At 42.5% G+C, this 13,040-nt stretch overlaps 2 protein-coding genes across 7 annotated transcripts in view; one reads left to right on the top strand and one right to left on the bottom strand.

Moving 5' to 3' along the window:
• TBC1D19 (TBC1 domain family member 19) overlaps positions 1 to 13,040 on the bottom strand; it is a 150,389-nt gene that overhangs the window by 44,201 nt on the left and 93,148 nt on the right. The window lies entirely within an intron of this gene.
• On the top strand, positions 8,210 to 8,497 carry LOC123001913 (small ubiquitin-related modifier 2-like). Its single transcript, XM_044389758.2, has one exon. The coding sequence runs from the start codon at positions 8,210 to 8,212 to the stop codon at positions 8,495 to 8,497; it is 288 nt and encodes a 95-aa protein (XP_044245693.1).

The following is a 13,040-nucleotide window of genomic DNA, read 5'->3' as shown; positions in this document are numbered from 1 at the left end:
TTCCTCACAGAGCAGTTGCGTAGCTGGGCAGTTCTGCCAAAGGAAAGCCTATAACTAACGATTAAAAAAAAAACAAAATAAAACAAACTATGTCTTCTCTCTCACACACACACATACATACATGCACATATGTGAATAATTTTTTTTCCCAGAGAAAAATCAGAATTTAATTTCTGACCATAAATACTATTTTCAATACATACAATTACATATATTTTTAATTTTTACTACATAAAATGAACTTCTTTCTTCTTTAGTCAGACTAATTGTAAAATAAATCATTAAAATATATGATCATGGAAAGTGTTTCCTTAATAGCTATCTGCATAATTCCCAAAGACAAAGCTTATGTATTATAATTATCCTTTATTTTATAGGAATAAAGATTCACATTAAAGCTTATTTAGTATTATTACTGAAGTGTTAAAGGTAGCAAAGGCCATGAGATCTATGACTGAAAAAATTATGTAAAAAAAAAAAAACCAACTGGGACTGAAATATTGGTAAGAACGGAAAATAAAGGTTAAAGCACTCTCCTACAGTATTACTGTCTGTCATATGAATTAATATCCAATGCTTTACATAAACACCTTAAAACAATTTCAAAACATTTTTTATGTTGTTTTGTCTCCTTAGCTAGAATATAAGCCCATCAAAGGTAATATAATTTACATATAACAAAGAGATCAATAAATATCAATAAATATTTACTGATGATTACTCTGCTTTTCTCAAAGAATACATCCATTGTTCATAAATAATTCTGTTTATCAGACTTAGTCACTTATAAGTTTTCCAAGTTTATGTGGGAGAGGCAAAAATGAATATGTATCTATACCCCCCCTTAGCCATAGGGAATATGTTCCAAGATCCCCAGTGGATGCCTGAAACCACAGGTAGTACAGAACCCTATATATATACTTTTTCCTACATATGCGTAACTATGATACAGCTTAATTTATAAATTAGGCATAATAAGAGATTAAGAGCAATAACTAATAATAAAGAAGAACAATTATAACAATAGTCTGTAATAGAAGTTATGTGGATACAGTCTGTGTCTCACAAAATGTCTCGTACTGTACTCAACTTTCTTCTTTTCGTGAGGATGTGAGATAATGAAATGCCTACGTGATGAGATGAAGTGCAGGGAATGATGTAGGCATGTGATGTAGCCTTAGGCTACTCTTGACCTTCCGACTATACATCAGAAGGAGGATCGTCTGCTTCTGGACCACCACTGACTGTGGGCAACTGAAACCCGGGAAGGCAAAACTGGATAAGCAGGTGCCATTGTAGCTTCAAGGGTTAATTCTGGAACTTATTTCAAGAAATTGTTACCACTCTCAGTTCAAACGATACCCTTACTAATTCTGTTCACTGAAGGAGGCAGATTTGTTACCTGGCAAGTCCCTTTTACCACCACTAAAAAGCTTTTGTAATTGTAATTAGAAATTGACAATCCTTTTCTCTCCAGTCACCAAAGGGGATGAAATTGTCAACTTTACACTTTCTCTTTACACTTTACCCACACACTGAAGGAGCATCAACATGCTATAAATCATGTCACTACTGATCTTTAGTTGATATTATAATATACACATATTCATGTATAGTGTTGTGACAGTGTCATGTTCAGGATCGAAATAATTAGCACAGGAAGGACCAAAACAATTTAACAAGTTAGTTAAAATTTTTGCCAAGCAGTAGATATTTAGTTTGTTTGGTTTCATTTGTTTTATTTTTTTTTAAAGATTTTATTTATTTATTTATTTATTTGAGAGAGAGAGAGAGAGAGAGCCAGCGAGAGAGGGAACACGAGCAGGGGGAGTGGGAAAGGAAGAAGCAGGCTCCCAGCAGAAGAGCCTGACGTGGGGCTCGATCCCAGAACTCCGGGATCACGCCCTGAGCCGAAGGCAGAAGCTTAATGACTGAGCCACCCAGGCGCCCCGGTTTCATTTGTTTTATATCCTTAATATTGAGCAACATTAACTAATCTGTTTCCCTCAGGAATGAGTTCATAAAAAGGATCTATCACATCTAGACCGAAATCCGACTTAAGGAAATCTCAAGCCCCGTACAGTGACAGCCAATAATTCCTAAAATTAAGCCTTCAGATTGTTTCCTTCTCAACAAAGAAAAAAAAAATCAAACGTCATCAATGAAAAAACATACGATGTTAAGCATTTTCATTCACTATCTACAGCATGGGATGCACTAGGATTAACAACGAGGACCAAAACACTACGGAATTTATATGGGAGAGACAATCATGAAACAATCAAATAAGCCACGATGAGAGCTATAAATAAAAAGTATGACAAGTACTACATAGTACTTTAAAAGCACATTTCAGATGGCCATGACCTTGTGTGTGTGTGTGTGTGTGTGTGTGTGTGTAGGAAAGCAGGGTGTAGGTCAGGGAAGGTATACATCAGGAAGAGATATTTTAGCTGAGAGCTGAGGAAAAATAGGAATTTACTTAGGGAAGAGGAGAGGGTCACAGTCTTTCACATCAAAGGAACTGCAGGTCTGATGGCCCTGAGGTACAGAGGCACACAGGGAACTCGAGGAGTGAAATAATCAGTGCTTGGAACGCACCGCACCAGAGAGTTAGGACAGAGGTAAGCAACGTGGCTGGGGAGGGGGCCAAGCATGGAGGGTCGTGTAGGCCCCATGAGGGATTTTGGTCTTTTTGGTTTTAATCACACAAGCGGCATGAATTGATTGGTGTTTTTAAAAGACCACTCTGGGCAATCAGATAAGAAAAAGAAAGAAAAGCCATCTGAAAAGGCAGAAAAAAAAAAAAAAGCAAATTGTCTTTATATGTAGATGATATCTTGAGACAAGGAAACTGAAGGGACCCCGTGAGAAAAAAAGTTTTGTTTTTTTTCCTTTACTTCTTTTCCAGCTTCTATTCTTGCTAGGACCTGCACCCCTGCCCTACACATGCCTTAATGTATGTCCTCCGCGTAAGGGATGAAGATTTAATGATTTCTTTGGAGCCTTCCAGCATGACAGATACCATCTAAGGAATGCCCAGGTGAGGCTATCATGTGCATACTCCAGACCACTGTCACTGAGCACCATGACACTAAGACCTTCTGGCTCTAGGGAATAAGTGACTGTGACGGACACCTGGACCCTGTCTTTGCTTTGACCAGTTCCTGGATGCCTGAGAAGACACGTGTACCAGACCATGATGTCAATAAAAACCCAGACCCCAAGCACAGGCTCTCTTGTTTCCTTTCTGAGGTTCCCAGACACTCCATCTGATCTGCTCACTCTCTACTCCTTCAATAAACTCTGCTTTTGCCTCCTGCTGGCTCAAGTTTGATTTCCATCCCGTGTGAAGTCAAGGACCCTCTTGGCTGGTCCTGTGGGACTCCCTCTGGGTCCTCAGACCCAGCTTGCCCGCATCATCTTGGCGACCACAAAGGGACCCACAGAGGAACATCGGTATCCCAACTTGAGTCTGTGAAGCACAGCTTGGCTTTCGGGAACTGGTAAGTTCCACCTCTGGGAAATCGAGCTGGTTGAATACTAATGTAATTTTTGTCTCTGTGCTTCTCTGTTTTCTTCCTCCATTCTCCAGGGAGGGAGAGAAACTGGGAAAACTTGTCTGTGAACCTGCTCTTCTTACTCCCCACTCGCTCTCTGCTCTGAAATTCTTTTTTACTCTGGCTTCCAGACAACTTCAAGGCTGTGAGTTGTCATGACAGACTGAGTCACTCAGCTCTGAAGAAAAGGGACACTTATTCTTTTCCAGTGAAAGGTGTTCTTAGGCAACTAAGGACCAAGGGAAGTATCAGAGATTGTTTGAGACAGGTGTGGTCCCATAGAAAAACTTCCCCCCAACCATGGTAATTAATTTTTGGCTCACCCAGGGTTGCACGCAGAAGGACTGATCATCCTGTGCTTTGAGCCCCCATGGTGGTGTTAGACTGCCACTGGGAGAAACTGAGACAGGTAAGTGGGGGAGATAGGCCCGCTGGTGATTCTCTGAGAAGTTCTCCCCATAAGTAGCACATTCGATCCACTACATGCTTTCCCTAGAATAGAGTCTGGACTTCTCTCTCTCTTTCCATTGCCCAGTGGATGTCTCCTCATGGCAATTCTGGGACATTGGAATATGCTGCGGATTGGTGGCCAATCCTGTTGAGAACCAAAACTCTTAGAATAAAGAGTGGCCCTGGTGCCCCCATTTGCACTGGGTTTTCGGCTTATAGGGATGAGACACACATCATCTTGTTGGCTGAGGGAGGAGAAATGTGGCAAGCTGGAATCTTCTGCACCCTTTTGCTCAGTATGCCAGGCCCTATCACTCCTCTACACCTATTTCTACCCCTCTGAATATTCGCCTTTTTTGCCCATCACTGAGGAATTACATTGTCTGACCATCGTATTCAGCATTAGCAGGCTTCCCTATCCTTAAGAGATTATCTTTCCTTTTGGTTTCTAGGAAGCTCCATGACTTCTATCTGATTCATCTGACTGGGGCCACTGTGGCCAATGACTCTCTCCTCTGCCTTAGATCTCTGGCATTCTGAACAATATTATCCTAGAATCTTATCCTCCCTTTGTCCCAATCTGACTCCTTGCTTATGGTCCTAAATGGGGGCAAGAGTGAGCATTTCCACGGATTCCCATTTGTTTGTTACATAATCAGACACAATTCATGCTGGAGAAGTTGAAAAAGAAGAAGCTAATATTCTATTATAATGAGGCTTGGCCCCAGTATCATATTTCTTGGGGGACCAAGAAACCCGGCCTGCAAATGGGACTTTGAATTACAATACCATTTTATAGCTTGATTTATTTTGTAAGACGGAAGGGAAATGGAATGAAGTGCCTTCTGTGTTACCCTTTATGGCCCTGTATCAGGACCCCAAAGGATAATGTAGTTTGCATGGCCTGAGTTCCGAAATCAGTGGAGGCACCTGACATCCTGGAACTGATTTTGATGTTTGATCTGACTTGGGGGAAACCTACAGATCTTATTGTCTCATTGCTGCACTGTGGAGGAGGAAATGAGACCATGCACACACAGTTAAGCCAGTTAATTTGATAAAGTAAGGGAAGAAACTCAAGGAAAGGATGAAAACCCAGCTCTCTTTGGAGGCTCTTTGGTGGAGGCTTTCCAGAAGTATACCAATACAGACCCCAATTCTCCGGAAAGGCAGTCACTGTTGGCTGTGCATTTTATCCTGCAATCTGCAGCAGATATCAGGAGAAAATGACAGAAGGCAACTGGTGGGCCCCAAACTCCTATGAACCAATTGTTGGATATGGCTTTTGCTGTTTTTAATAATAGAGGAAGGGCAGAGAAGGAGGAGAGGTTTGTCCAAAATAAATGCCATGCCCAACTTTTGGCCACAGCTTTGGGGAACTCACCACTCCTGGATCCCCGTATATGGAAACCTATGAGGCCGGACTCTGGCAAAGCCAAGATAGAGCCCCTGGCTCACAAAAGGCTGGGTCCCAATCAATGTGCCTTCAGTAAGATGGGGACAGCCACTGGAAAAAGGATTGTCCCCACCTCAGAAGGAAGGTGGTTCCAGACCCAAAACCTCTGCTGACCAAAATTACAGAGGACTGAAGGGGCCCGAACTCTCCCTATGGCTTCTCCCAGACATCTCAACATAACATACCAGGAACCTCAGGTGATCTCTGATGGGGCAAGTAAGGATATTGAGTTTTTATTGGACACAGGAGCCACTTACTCTGTCCTGACTCAGCCTAATGTGCTTCTCTGCCAGCACTCTTGTACAGTTACTGGAATAGATGGATGGCCACAGGTGAGACAATTTACTTGTTCACTAGCTTGTGGCATTGGCTGTCTCTTGCTTTCACATAGCTTTCTCCTGATACCTGAATGCCCTACTCCCTTACTGGGGGCAACTTACTTACTAAGCCACAAACTACCATCCAAAGAGGACTGACAGATCCAAATGTAGAGAAAACAAAGTTTATAATGATAATGGGCCTAGACATGCAAGTGGGAAATAACATTTATGTGCCAGACAGTATACTGTCCCATATTACAATCAGAATAATGCCCAATGTATGGGAAACAGAAGTTCCCAGGAGAGCCAATAATATTTCACCCATTGTTATCTCCCTAAGACCACGTGTAGAATATTCTTGGAAAAGACCAGAGACCCAAAAAGGTATTCGGCCTCTAATTAAGAAATTTTTGAAATATGGGTTATTAACCCTTTGTCAGTCACCCTGTAATGTCCCCATTCTACCAGTTAAGAAGCCAAATGGGCAGTGCTGCTTTATCCGGGATTTGAGTGCAATTAATGAGGCAGCGATCCCTATTCATCCTAGAGTCCCTAACCCTTACACTATACTGACACAAGTTCCTCCAGATGCAAACTGATGGTATTAGACTTAAAGGATGCTTTCTTCTGCATACCAGAACACCCTAACTCCCCATATCTTTTTGCTTTTGAATGGACCGACCCTGATACTTGTGAGACCTCCCAGCTGACCTGGACAGGGCTGCCTCAGGGATTCAGAGACAGCTCACATTTGTTTGGGAATGCTTTAAAAAGGGAATGGGGGGATTTACAACTGATTAATAGAACTTTATTTCAATATGTGGGTGATATATTGATTGCTAGCCCAACAAAAGAGTATTCTGATGAAAATACAACCATCACCCATAACTTTTTAGGACAATGGGGACAGAGAGTATCTCCCCAGAAAACCCAGACTTCTAAGGAGAAGGCTCAATATCCAGGTGATGTCCTCACTCCAGGGGCACGGACACTGGTCCAGGACAGAAAATCAGCCATACTGAATATTTTAGTGCCACAAGCAAAAAGGCAATTAAGAATCTTCTTAAGCATGTAGGCTTTTGCTGCATTTGGATTCCAGGGTTTAGCCTAATGGCCAAACCCCTTTATAAAGCATTATAAGGAAGTGATTTAGAACCCCTGCAATGGAATGATGACTGCCACCAAGTCTTCAAAGGTATGAAAGAAAAACTGAGCACTGCTCCTGTCTTAGGGCTCCCAAACCTGGAAAAACCTTTCACCTTATACGTGTGAGAAAGGAGAGGAATAGCCTTGTGCCTCCCAACTCAAAAACTCAGACCTGTTCCTAGACCAGTAGCTTATTTCTCCAAACAATTAGATCTGGTAGCAGAAGGATGGCCAGGATGTTTACAAGCAGTGGCTGTGACTGCCCAGTGAGTTGGAGAAGCTAGCATATTTACTCTAGGAAAACATCTGGATGTCATGATCCCACAGCAAGTCCAAGGGGTTTAGAAGCCAAAGGGCATGAATGTTTAACAGGAGAGAGATCACTGAGGTATCGAGCCCTCCTCCTTGACACCCCTGAAGTAACTAACCCTCCAGGTGCGTGGAGGCTTAAACCCAGTTCCTCTATTACCTGACGAAGGCAAGCAGGAGCTTCTAATCCACTCCTGTGTGGACACTGTACAACTAGTGTATTCAAACCGGTCTGATTTGAAGGACAAACCTCTGCCCAATCCAGAGGCCGAATGGTTTACGGATGGAAGTAGCTTTACGCATGAGGGAACCAGAAAAATCGGATATGCTATTGTCAGCCTACAGGAAATAACTGAGGCAAAAGCTTTGCCTCCCCATACTTCAGCACAAAAGGCTGAACTAATTGCTTTAATCTAAGCAGTACAACTAGGTAAAGGGTTAAAGTTAAATATATATCCTGACTCCAAATATGGCTTCTTAATATTTCATGCCCATGCAGCCATCTGGAAAGAATGGGTACTATCAAATTCAAACAGCTCCCCTATAAAACGTAAAGGGGAAATGTTAACATTACTAGAGGCTGTAACCTTGCGAGGGGGCAGTTGTACATTGTAAAGCACACCAAACAGACCAAACCATCACGAGTAAAGGAAACGATTTTGCGGACAGAATAGCAAAAGGGGCCCCAAGGAAGAAAGAGCTTGTTACACAGGTGTTAGCTTCCAGAAGGTCCTCTGCCAGAAAGCAGCCCAAGCTATATTCCCTCTGAGGCTCAATGGGCCTCACAAAAGGGATTTGAAATCGATTGGGATGGTATGCATTAAATAATAAAGATGTACTCCCCAAGGCATTGCAATGGAAAATAATTAAGCCTTCTTCTGCCGCTCCTGGTGCTGCTGGCGCGCTCGCTCAGTGTGGACCTGGCACCGCTTCGGTGAAGCGGCAGCTGAGGAGGCCCGGTGCTCGCCATGGCTGAGGAAAAGCCCAAGGAAGAAGTCCCGACTGAGAACAACAACCATATCCATTTGAAGGTGGCGGGGCAGGATGGCTCTATGGTGTACTTTAAGATTAAGAGGCATACGCTACTCAGTAAGCTGATGAAAGCCTACTGTGAACGACAGGGTCTGCCGGTGACGCAGGTCAGGTTCCGCTTCGACGGGCACCCGATCAAGGAAACGGACACGCCGGCACTGCTGGACATGCAGGACGAAGATATAATCGACGTGTTCCAGCAGCAGACAGGAGGCATCCACTGAAACGGGAGCTCGCTGCTTTACTCCAGGACTCTGTTCCTCCCAACCAAGAAGACGTTCTCAGCTGGCAAACCCCAGTTCGGTCCCACCACACCGTGATGCCTGCAGTAGAATGTTCTCCATTCTTTCACTTTCCCCTTCCCCATTCCTTTGGTGGACATAAAGTAACTATACATGTGCACAAGCACATTGCCCTTTTTTTTTTTTATAAACTCAATGGCCAATGGTATGTTTTGATTAACATCAAATGGAGATGGGATAGGGGAAAATACTGGTTCTGTGAGAATACCCCCTTTTTCCACTCGGGGCACGCTTAGTCAGCTCTTATCTTTATATTCCAGCAAGTTGTTTTGCTTTCACGGTTTAACAAAAAAAAGAACATAAAAATCTATGCATACCTTGTGTGATTGGAGAATTTTAATGTTTTTCATTTATCATTGCAAAACCAAGGACAATTTTATAACTTTTTTGTACGTAGCTGTTACATGTAAGATGATCTGTCTTTAAGTGGGGATAAATTACTCTAAAAGAAATGAACCCTACATTGTTTTCCTTTCAAGTCAACCATCTTGTTGTTTAAATAAACTTCTTGTTTAAAATGAAAAAAAAAATAATTAAGCAAACACATTACTCACTTTGGTAGAGACACTAAGGAAAATCTACTGCAGCAAGTATTCGGAGGAAAGAATCTGGCCAAAACTATAAGAGAAGTACCAGAGTATGTGAGATTTGTATCAGAAATGACCCAGGGTCCCATCCTATGCCTCCCCTCTTAATTAAGCCAGTTCAATATGGAGGCATTTACCACGGGGAAGACTGACAACCTGACCTCATTCAAAAGCCACCCTCTCTGGGATGTAAGTATCTTTTGGCTTATGTGGATACATTGACAGGGTAGGTAGAGGCCTTCCTTATTATGACAGACAGGGCTTTAGACGTTTCTAAGATCTTATTAGTCATACCTAGGTTTGGACTTCTCTGAAGTCTGCAAAGTGATAATGGACCCTCTTTCGCTGCTAAAATAACACAACAATTATCAGTGACCCTAGGGATCTGCTATCAACCTCATCTCTCATGGAGGCCTCAATCTTCAGGAAAAGTGGACAAAATGAACCACAACTTTAAGCGAACTTTGGCAAAACTCTGTTGAGAAACTCATGAAACATGGTATAAGATGTTGCTGATTGCTTTACTAAAAATAAGAGTGGCTCCAAAGGGGAATCTTAAATTGAGCCCCTTTGAAATAACATATGGAAGAACTTTTCTCACTGCAACTTTATGGTTTGCTGAGGAAACCAATCAAATTTTAAAATATATTACCAGTGTGGGTAAAGCACTAGTCTCTCCAAAAGTATGGCATAAAGTACTTCCGAACCCCACTGAAGACAAGTGGTCTCTGCCAATGCCATCAGGGAGCAAGATACCATTAAAAACATGGAAAAAGGGGTCACCAGAAGATCAGCTTGAACCAAGGTGGGAAGGGCCCTATCAACTTTTACTCAGCACCCCCACAGCAGTAAAACTTAAAGGTATCTTTAGCTAGGATCACTTGTCCAGAATCAAACCTATCTCTCCTGAGTCTCTGTAGGAGCCAACTTCGATACTGCCTCCAAGGGAAGAAGAGGACACATATGCCTGTGAGCCTGTCAACGAATTAAGCTATCTTTTCAAGAAAATACCTGCTGCATGTCTACCTGAAGCTCCTAGCATCCACCCACGCCTGTGACCCTGAGGAAAAGACTAAAGTTGCTGCTCTGAAGGACCAATAAGTAAGGCTCAATGGTGCTTTTCAAATCTTTCACTTTTCTGAATTTACTCTTTCCTTACCTATATCTAGGAAAAGCTACTGGCTCTAATTTATTTTTGCAATGGGCTCAACACTACGCTGATAGTTTACAGAGAAGTTCCTGCTGGGTTTGTGGCCTCTTGCCGTTATCCAGCACCTCAGGCCTCCCGTGGTGGGTTTCCCCTTTACAAGGCACAGACTGGCATTACTTACACCAATATGTAAAAGATATGGTTTTCCAGCCCAATACAAGCATATATAGGGACATCTCTATCACTAACAGAGATGTTTCTTGTTGGCCTATGGTAAATACTACCTGGAATTCTCCAGGCCATAAAAGACCTTTTTCCTACCCCCAGACTGCCAAAATCATGACTGAATATGCCAACTCTAAGATTGAAAATAAAGCATTGTGGGGAACAACTAAGCCTAATAATATGAGATTTACTGAGGATGGTTATTTTCAAGTATGGGATGAATTTATGTGGCTTACTCCTACCATAGGCCAGTTAAACCAGAAAGCTCTTTTATGTTGGGAGCAAAGAAATCATACCTATGATGCCTGGCCTAATAGCACCCGTAAATTAGGATGGCTCTCCCCAGGAGCTTGTACCCATATCATTGTTTTACAAGCAACTGATTGGTTTGCTACTGATTGGATAAGACGACCAGGCATCAGATGGTTAGCACCCAATGGAACTCAATGGCTATGTGGCACAAATTTGTGGCCTTGGCTACCCCCTGGATGGATAGGGCGCTGTACCCTGGGCTTTCCCTGGATGCAAGGGAGATTGCGTGATAAATTACCTATGCCTGCAAATTATCCCCATCTACTCCATCGCTGGACACGGTCAGTCTTCCACTGGTATGATCACCTATTAGGTATTTTCCTGCCCCAACTGGGAATGGAAGACATAATCTGGCACATAGAGGCCCTTACAAACTATACCACACATGCCCTTAATGACAGTATGCATGCACTCAGCCAGTTAAATTCTGAAGTTGCATTAATGAGAATGGCTGTATTACAAAATAGGATGGCCTTAGACATAATAACAGCAGCTCAAGGAGGAACCTGTGCTATCATTAAGACTGAATGTTGTGTATATATCCCAGATAACTCAGCTAATGTATCTAAACTTTTATCAGACATGCATGCCCAAATTGAAGCAATGTCTGACTCCTCTAGTTCCCTCAATGATTGGATTTCTTCCTGGTTTAGTGGAAATATATGGTCTTGGTGGAAAAAACTTCTTTTACTTGTAGTAGCAGTAGTTCTGCTAGGGCTCTTTCTTTGCTGTGGGAGCTACTGTTGTTGCATGCTCTGCATAAATATGTCAGAAAAATTATCAGAACGGATATTCTCTAGGAGGCGTTCTATTACTATGATGACGCCTCATGAACATCTCTGACAATCTACAAGTAGGGGCCCTTCATTTAATCAGGATTTTTATGCATTCCAATAGGCAGGGTCTACAATCCCTTTCAGCCTGAAGAAGCTACAGAAGATGAGACCTTCGCCCTTCAACACCCCCTAAGAATAGAAGGATGAAAATCCCAAAGCAGGGAATGAGACAGGGAAACCGAAGGGACCCCGTGAGAAAAAAATGTTGTTTTTTTCCCCCTTTGCTTCTTTTCCCGGCTTCTATTCTTGCTAGGGCCTGCACCCTTGCCCTACACATACCTTACTGTATGTCCTCCTCATAAGGGATGAAGAGTTAATGCTTTCTTTGGAGTCTTCCAGCACAACATGCCATCTAAGGAATGACCAGGTGAGGCCATTTTGTGCACATTATAGACCACTGTCACTAAACACCTTCATGCCAAGACCCCCTGGCTCCAGGGAATAATTGACTTATGATGGACACCTGGACCCTGTCTTCATTCTGATCAGTTCCTGGATGCCTGAGAAGACACATGCAGAAGACTGCAATCATCAATAAAAACCTCAGACCCCAAGCAAAGACTCCCTCTTTTCCTTTCTGAGTCGCCCAGATACTCCATCTGTATCTTCTCTCTATATACCTTCAATAAACTCTGCTTTCACCTCCTGCTGGCTCATGTTTGACTTCCATCCTGTGGGAAGCCAAGGACCCTCTTGGCTGGTCCAGTGGGACCCCCTTTGAGTCCTCAGACCTGACCCACCTGCATCAAGATGAACTTATACACACAAAAATCCTAAGGACTCCACCAAAAAGCTGCTAGAACTAACTAATCAACCAATTCAGTAGAGTTGCAGGATATAAAACCAACATCAGAAAACAGTTGCATTTCTTTTTTAAAAAAAGATATTATTTATTTATTTATTTGAGAGAGAGAGAGAGAAAGAGACAGCATGAGAGAGTGGCAGAGAGAGAGAGAGAAGCAGACTCCCTCCTGAGCAGGGAGCCTGAGACAGGGCTCGATCCCAGGACCCTGGGATCATGACATGAGCTGAAGGCAGACACTTAACCGTCTGAGCCACCCAGGTGCCCAACAGTTGCATTTCTATACACTAATAACAAAACAGTTTAAAAACAACAACAACAATAATCCCACTCACAGTAACATCCAAAAGAATAAGATACAAAGGAATAAATCTACCCAAGGAGATGAAAGATCTACATTGATAAGTACAAGACTTTGATGAAAGAAGATGAAGACAACACAAATGGAAAAAAATATCCCTGTTCATGGATCAGAAGAAATAACATTGTTGAAATGTGGGTATCACCAAAAGCCATCTACAGATTCAATGTAATCCCTATCAAAATTCCAATG

Source organism: Ursus arctos, unplaced genomic scaffold (assembly GCF_023065955.2).
Source record: "Ursus arctos isolate Adak ecotype North America unplaced genomic scaffold, UrsArc2.0 scaffold_9, whole genome shotgun sequence".
Classification (NCBI taxonomy): domain Eukaryota; kingdom Metazoa; phylum Chordata; class Mammalia; order Carnivora; family Ursidae; genus Ursus; species Ursus arctos.
This window is presented reverse-complemented; position numbering and strand designations above follow the sequence as displayed.